The sequence below is a fragment of the Falco cherrug genome, chromosome 12, assembly GCF_023634085.1.
Source record: "Falco cherrug isolate bFalChe1 chromosome 12, bFalChe1.pri, whole genome shotgun sequence".
In the NCBI taxonomy this organism is placed as follows: Eukaryota; Metazoa; Chordata; class Aves; order Falconiformes; family Falconidae; genus Falco; species Falco cherrug.
Genome location: NC_073708.1, coordinates 16,369,314 through 16,377,662, shown reverse-complemented (window position 1 = coordinate 16,377,662; position 8,349 = coordinate 16,369,314). Strand labels below are relative to the sequence as shown.

The 8,349-nt window shown below is 44.1% G+C and overlaps 1 protein-coding gene across 3 annotated transcripts in view; it reads left to right on the top strand.

The window, feature by feature from the left end:
* The first annotated feature begins 3,566 nt into the window (after window positions 1-3,566).
* FNBP1L (formin binding protein 1 like) overlaps window positions 3,567-8,349 on the top strand; it is a 59,564-nt gene continuing 54,781 nt past the window's right edge. Inside the window, exon 1 of one of the 3 annotated variants that reach the window (XM_055724919.1) lies at window positions 3,567-3,998. In XM_055724919.1, coding sequence (XP_055580894.1) covers window positions 3,975-3,998 — 24 coding nt within the window. In that variant the 5' untranslated portion in view covers window positions 3,567-3,974. The remainder of the gene's footprint in view (window positions 3,999-8,349) is intronic. The other 2 variants (XM_055724921.1, XM_055724918.1) reach the window with 2 other exon arrangements.

Here is an 8,349-nt window from a genome sequence, read left to right as displayed (position 1 = left end):
TCTAGGCCTAGGGCCAGTTGCAACCCCTGATAACGTAAACAATGTCACAATTCTAAATGATTAGTTACAAAATTTCCAGCAATATCCTGTGGAGATGCAGGAGACCCTTCCCCTCATCCTACAGTTAGGTCATTTCACATCCTGAACTGCTAGACTGGAGGAGAGCACTGCTCAGTATACGTATGGGAATCTCCTAAAGCAAGAGTGTGCTTAGGCAGGAGAAGGGCCGAATGGTGTGACCGGTGCCAGACTTCTTGCTAAGCTGGAATGGTAAGTGTTGTGCTGCTAAGACTTCTGGTTTATTTGTAATGAGTTAAAATTTTATTTGATCACATGGTCTTAATTAATACACTGTTTATGAATTCTAGGTTCCATCATAACTTATCTAAGTGCTTTTTGTTTTTTTAACTAACTTACAGCCTGTTACCTTTGTAGTTTATTGTTGTAATCAGTGGTGATGTCCTTATGGATGAAGAGGTGGCTCCTAGTTTAAGTAAAGGTAAAATGCAACATCTCTGTATAATGTACCCGATATATGTATGTGCTTCTGTTTTTGGAAGAAGTAGAGGTTGAAGGCAAACTAAAATTCATAAACCAATCTTGCAAACAATTGTGTCCATATTTCAATTCAAACACTAATAAAGCCACTGAAATCTGTTGGCAAGAAATAGGCTTTGCATTTGAATTTTTCAGAATCCTGTAATATGAAAACTGTATAAAAGGCATTATGAAAGTTTTTATCCTATATCCTGAAGACTTTAAAAGCTTACCTCAGTTTTGGCTTTTGTTTTTTTTTGTTTTAAAATAATAACATGTCCAGATTAGATCAAGAAATTATTTACTGCCTTTCCATGAATACTGGAAGCAATCGTTCCACCAGTGTTCTATAGAGTGTATATGTTGTCCAGCTCTCCCCAGTCTGTTTCATTTCCTTTACCTGAAGAAGCAACGGCTATCAGCAGTACCTCAGGCAATTGCGAACTGTATCCTTTGAATCAGATTTGTGCTCATTCTCTAGGGGAGTTTCTACATTGCAAAGTGAAGGTCCAAGATCTGAGTTAGTTGTGAATGAGCTGACACAGCTAAATGGCTCATCATGCTTCCATGCAGGAACACTAGGCTGGGTCTCAGAAAGTGTATGTTAGTGTGTATAGCTTCTGGCCTCATCAGCCTTACTTCCCAAGCCTAATTATTAACCTCTGAACATGAATAATTAGCCAGACTGCAGCAGTGCTCTAATGCAATGATACAGGCTCCTGTTCTGGTGCCAGCCTGTTCAAAGCCTGTTCAGTAGTATCTTTTGATTGCTCCTCATTATAGTGTACATATACTCTTAGAAAAAGGTAGGAATAGCCCAGAGGCTGCTGTGGTAACACCCACCCCATTTCACAGTATTTCAGAGCAGCCTTTCAACCTGTTCTGGGGGTTGTGAAGTTACCCAGAATCTCTGCAACATGGTCTAGCTCCTGATGCTTTACCCTAGGGCTTGTAAAGATGTTTTTTGAAGAGAGCTGCATGGAAAGAAGGATCCCTCTTTTTCCTGGGAACACCCCTCGTCAGCTAGAATTAGGCTTCTCAATCATTATTGAGAAGCTAGGTATTGTATTTAGGTACCTATGATGCAAACCAGTTTCCTTCTCCTAAAATGGCTAGAGATCACCATAAAACATTCAATTTATATTGCTCTGAATTGAAAACAAATCTTGCCATATTGAGAATGCTGACCTTGCACATTTTGCAGAAATAGGAGTAATTAGTTAATTCTTAAATTAGAGTGAAGTAAAAGAATGTGAGTATTCAGGTATCAATCAACCAACCACAAATATCAATATATATATCCACACATAAAATATTACATGTTGAAACTCTCTTGATGTTATTTTGCATACAGTGAGTATTTAAAATTCAAGTGCCAATTAAGTGCCTGATTTTCAAAGCTTCTAGATTCATAGATCTAGAATTTAGGATCCATTTTGCAGGAGATTAATTTTCAATACATCATTAGGGCTTCTAAGGTTGAAGGCTTTTTAAGGTTCATTTTTAGATGTCTAAGCTGAAACAATTGGAAAGGTGAGTTCTCCTGAAGTGATCAGAAAGTGAAAAATCCTGGCACTTTTGAAGCCACCAGCAAATTTCTAATTCACTTAAATGGTCAGGACTCTCACCCCGTGTTTAAAGGTTCAGTGTACTTTGTTTCTAAAAATTATGCTTTTACAAAAAAAAAAAAAAAAAAGTAAATCCAAATCAGGCAGCCAAAACCAAACGTGCCCAGATGCCCAGATTGTTGGGTGCATTTATAAGCCTTGGTTAAGGCACAGTAAAATATGAATGTGTTGTTAAACATTTTGAAATCCTTCTTTCTAAAATTATGACACATAAGCAGCAAGTTAGAGCATAGATATTTGAGATATATTAAAAAGCATATAAAATGAGCAAATTCTCTTAATTTGTAGTTAATTATGTTTTGAACCAGGTTATCTCATTATATCTGATTATATTTGTAGAGTCATATAAATGTGTGTGGCAAACTGCTGGCAATGCAAAACGTTGGTTAAAGTTTACAGCATTTAATGGGAATTATTTTTTTCCTAATCCTGAAAGGTATGCTAAATTGTGTGAATTCAAGTATATATTTATTCATTTTTTTAGTATTTATTTCTGCTTTTTTTTACTGAGGATTCATTAGCTGAATCCTCGACATGTGTTCTGCGTGGTGAATATTTTCAGTAATGCATGCAATCTACAAACTGAATTAATGTGTCAGAATTCAGCTGTAAGTGTGGATTTGAATCTTCAGAGTCTGGCTTCCTCAAACATCCATGTGGGCCACTGCAGCATTGGCACGTGTATTTGTTTTGTGGATCCCCACAGACCCCAATGCATTTCTCATGTGATGTGGCTGGCTTAAACATTTCACTCCAGAAATCACGTTGTCCATCTGTGATCTTATCTGCTTATTTTGATGAATTCTAATGTTAATGTTATTGTAATACAGTAATTTCATAACTATCTACAAGAATTTGCAATTCCTTTCATACAGAAAATACGACTAAACCTGAAATATGCATGATGCGAAGGAACATTACCTGAAAAGTGACTTGGCAATGAAAAAAATGATTGGATTTAAGTCATTTTTGTTTCAAGATACAGGGACTTCAAGACAGCAGTATTTTCGCTTGATTTTTTTTTTTTTATTGCAACCTATAAAAATGAGAGGGAGATCCAGAAATTGATGCCGGTGGAGGGCAATTTAATTTGGGTGACTTTCAAAGCCTTTGCTTCCAGTTAGTAGCTTCACTTTGGTGGAAAAAAATACCCCCTGAGGAGGATTTCACACCCCTGTTCCAGTTGCTGTTCCTTGTAACAGCCATTCGAAGACGGGGTTCATCCAGCTGCATCATCACACGAGGCTGTTTTTCCTCTGGTGTCACCTCGCATTTCCGAACTTCCCGATGTATGGCGGACTAACACACCTGTGGGGTGACAGGCCGATCGCGACAGCCACCCAACGCCGCCGCCGCGCCCGGTGGGAGGGGGCGGGCCCGCCCCGCCGGCCGTGAGTCAGCGCTTTCCCGGGGCAGCGCGGAGGCCCCGCAGCCGGGCGGCACACAAAGCACCGCGGCCTCGCCGCCGCCTTCCGCCGGGCGCCCTCCTCCCCGTTAACGAGTAACGACGCAGCCGGCGCCGGGAGCCGGCTCCCGCCGCGCGCGGTCGCCAGCGGCTCGGTGCCGCCGCTCCCCGCGCCGTCCCCCGCCCGGCGGGCCCGCCCCTCTCCCAGCCTCCTCCGCGGCCGCCCCCTCCCCGCGCCAGGCGGAGCTGGAGCTGGGAGCGACGTCGTTGCTTGCCGCCGCCGCCGCCTCTCCCCAGTGACCGGGGCACCGGCCCTGCCCGGCGGAACCTCCTCTCCGGCCGCCGCCCGACGCTTGGTCCCAGCCGTCGCCTCTGCTGGAGCCGGCGCTGCCCGCGAAGCAGCCATGAGCTGGGGCACGGAGCTGTGGGTGAGTCCCGGCTCGCCTCTCATTGTGTCTGGGATTCGCCGCCTCCCCTTGTCTGCTGAGGCGGCTTCCCCGGGGCAGGCGCGGGGCGGCCGGAGCCGAGGCGGCCGCCGGGGCGCTTTGTTCGACGCTGGGGTGGCGCGCACCGGGCGGGGCGGGGGGCGGCTGGCGGTCTGGGGGTGGGGGGAGGCTGGAGGCGGCGGAGGGCGGTGGCGGCCGCGGCGGGGACGGGGGAGCTGAGGCGGGGCGGGAGCGGCGGGTCGGGGAGCGCCTCGTCCGGGGTGTGGGTGAGCGCGTGCCTTCTCGCGCGGCCATGGCGCTCACGGCGGGGGGGGGGGCGGGGTGTGTGTGTGAGGGGGCACGCGCCGCCTCGCCCTCCGCCCGGTAACGGTCACGGCGGGTCGGGCCTCTTTGTGTGCGCCCGCCGCCTCCCTCGGGGCGGACGAGGGGACGGTGCGGGGCGGCGGGGGCCGGCGGCGGGCTCGGGGGGGGGGGGGGGGGGGGGGCGGCTCGGGGCGGGGTCCCGGCGCGCCTCTGCCGGGGGCAGCGGCCCGTACTGGGCGGCGGGGCCGCTCCGCTCCCCTCCCGAGAGCCGCCGGGTCGCCCTGCGAGCCCCGCGTCCTGCGCGGCCTCCCTAACTGGAAGCAGCTCCTACACGGCTTTGTCTCCGGGAGCACCCCGGGACGCTGCCCAGCATTAAATTCTTTTAAGCCCGAAGAGCTGGCAGCGGGGAGGCACGGCCCCTGCGCGCCGCTGTCTGCGTGGCCTTCGGGCTTTCTGAAACCCCCGCTCCTGCCGGGGCTCCTGGGGTGTGCCCAGGGCAGCAGGGAAGGGGCTTTTCCCGGGGGATCTGCCCCAGCGAACACAGCGATGTCTGCTCGCAGGCAGCTGTGGGATGTTTTATTTTCTTTGTCAGATTTCCTGCTGCTGCAGCTATAACTGGAGCTGACACCGATCGTGGGAAAGCTTAGGCAAAAAAAGTCTGGTAACGAGGGTTTAACGGCCCCGTTTTAAATGCTGCCTGCCTTTCGTTTCTTTGCTTTTAAACATTGTGAAGCACGGATACTTAGGCTCAGAAAAAAGTAATTATAGAAGGCTAAACGTTGCAGCTTGGAGTCTAGTCAAGAACCCTTAAATTGTACCTAGTATTATACCTTTTTTATTTTATTTTTTAATTTTGAAGTTGATTTAAATTCCTCTATCAGTAGATTCTAGCATAGGGCTGTTGGTCGCTAGAGGAGCGGAGATTGCTCAGCACAGAGACGCCTATTTCCCGGGTGAGCTGGGGAGCCACAGGCAGGGTGGCATTGCACTGAGGGTGTAGGTGGGGGCTGTAGGAGCTGGGCCAGTGGAGCTCCTGAAGCCACTTGAATAAATTCCTGTCTGGCTATGCAAAATGAAGACGTAATAGCATTTCATCAAATGCACTACGTGGAGAAGCCTGTATTTAGGGGTTACTGTAGTGCTTTCTACAGCACCTTAACTAGGATTTATAGGCATGTTGAGAATTCAGATAAAATGCGCTTGTTAAGTACTGAGAGCGCTGCTGTAACAAAACTGAAATATTAAACTGTTGTAATATTAAGAGTAAGGAGTAAGTAAAAGCTATGATTTATACTGGTAGCCCAAGTGTGTCTTTGTAGCTTGTGCTTGTATATACTTCAGATGAGAGGTTGTAGGTCAGTGTTTTGGAAGAGTGGGGTTTTGCATTTTAGGGGAGTCCTGAATTTTCTGTAAGCACTTATGTATGTATCACTTTAGGAAACAGCGCTTTAGCGTACTGATCTCAGTTCGTTTTTAGAGCCTCTATTTTCTTTGTTCAGCTTGTAAATGATAGTTAAGGTTTTGTAGTCTGTCTTGTATTCAGATTTGTAAGAAAGTGTTTATCTTCCTTATGTGCTTAAGGAACATATACAAAAAGGTGGATTTTGACCTCAGACTTCCTTCTAATGACAGGCGTTTCATTCACAGTCTTATGAAACTAGTTGAATTTTATCTAGACGTACTATATGGGTTTTTTTCCTAAGTCACTAATTCTTACGTGTTACTTTTGAAGAAATAATGCCAGAATTTTAAGCTAAAAGATTTACTGCAACAGTTTTAAGTCAGCGAAATTTAATACATCTTTTTGCTTGATACCAGGCGATGCCTACAACTCTACACTAATGAGGTAACTTATGCATAAAATGGTCTGTTTGTAACTATATGACTAGACCGTGACAGTACAAGTTTTCACTTCAAAGTGTACCTTTTAAATGGGTTGTTTTTTTTCTGTTGAAGCTAATCATACTTAGAAAAATCTGTTAATGTTACAAAGCAGACTGTTTTCTTAGTTGGAAAAATATTCAGTGTTTCTCTTACAGGTTGAGAAGAATATCAAACCTTAGTTGTTTAAACAACTTGTGTTGAGCAAATAAAGATTAAAAATAATTTCAAAAACTCATTAAAAATTAGCTTAAACGTAGGTTAAAAACACAAGGAAAACCAGCATTTGTGAAGCTTCAAAGACAGGGCTCTGAACAAGGAGTAAATAAACCGTTAGATGTGTGTTCCACTGTAGCTCATCATTCCCTGTTGCTAGCATCAGTGCAGCTTCAGAAGGCACCCCAAGCTGCCCCGGGTTTGCTAATGGCAGCAGGGTACTAGGAAATCATGGTGTTAAGGGTCACCAGCTGTGGAGAGCTGCACACGTTTTCTGGAGACCTCGTTGAACCTAAAACTCTCCCTCATTAGCGCTTGCACCTGTAGTCATAAAGTGGAAATTTTTAGTATTAAGACTGGTATCTACATGATAGTTTTTTAGAAAGTTTGCAAATACGTGTGTAGGCTTTGCTGATTTACTGAGGCAGATTCGGTGATTTTGTGTCAGGTATTTTAATATCTCCTTAATCCTGCCTTATCAAATTGTATCTTTTCATGCTTTTTATTGGTATTTTATGCTGATTTACAGTTCTGATTATATTTTTTTCCCCCTGGAGTCTTACGCTTTACGCTATTTCTGATAAAGTAAAAACTATGCATGGATGGATTTAGAGACAAGGAGCCAGAAGAAAAATCAGGGGATGAGGGAAGCAACTTCTATCTGGTATTTATATGGTCCTTATTTAATATGGTTGTTCTAGTGTTGAAATTATGCATATGCTAATTAAATGGTTACATCAGCAATGTGACAACGGAAAGATTTTCTTTGATGGGCCAGTATTTTCTAATTCTTTATATTCTGTAGCTGCTAAGTACACCACCATTCTCTGAAGTGGATGTGCATTGGCCAAAACATGCATGTCTTGAGTAGGCTGAAGCACTTTGTGCTTTTCAGTATGTCCTGGCTGAACAGCATGCTCCCTGTTGTGTTTCCTTTGATAGCATTGTATGAAATTATGTCAATTAATAGTAAAATGTTGATTCATTTAAGCCATCCTGTCATTAGAACCATTTCATTCTACGTTTTCTATGCTGTGTAAATATGTTCCCCTTTTATGCTTTTTTATCACAACAAAAAATTTTGATCAATTTTGGAAGTATTATTCCACAAACAGTTTTATTCTCATCAGTGCAGTTACCTTTGTGGTCACTCTGCAGCATATTCTTTATGGTATATCCACACAAAAACTAAGATACTCCGGTGAACTGCCTTGCGTGGTAATATTCTCTTAATGGTTAGAACAGTAGTGAGAACTGGGAAGTCTAGTCTTCTGTAATCGAGTTGAAATTATGTTTTCTGAGAATTTGACTGTTGTGTGCTAAATTTACCTGTTTGTAGTACTGAACTTTTTCCTAGGTAATGTTTGTAAAGCAGTAATTGTCTCATGAAAGGGGGCACGTAATTGCAAAGTAGCATCGTTGTACTTCATTAGTAATAAAAAATTGTTGCTGTTTATTTAGATACAGTACACTTTTCAGAGTTCTAAGTTTCTTTTTAACATGCTTTTTTCAGATACAGCATGCTTCTGTTCACCTCATGGGCAGTGAGAGGGTTTACACATTGGAGTCCTGGGCAGACTTGTGTACTTGCTTTGTAAGGCGCCCGTCTGACTTTTGTCAAACTGAGCTGCCATATCTAAGGCAAGAATAGGTGAATGGAACTAAAATTGATTTTTTTTTTTTTTTAGTAACTAAACATTTGGAGATGAAAATGATGGATTATGATATGTTAAAGAATCTACACAGCATGAGCATCTGTTCAGTGTGTATGTTTCTGTACATCTGGAGTTCCTTTTGTGATGGGCGTAAAGTGTACAAATAACATTAGCGTAGAATATTTAACAAAATGTATCTGGTAATTGTTGTCTTGGGTTTTTATGCAGCTAAATTGAATATGTAGTACAGTTGCTTTGATTCTAAAGGCTCGCTGTGC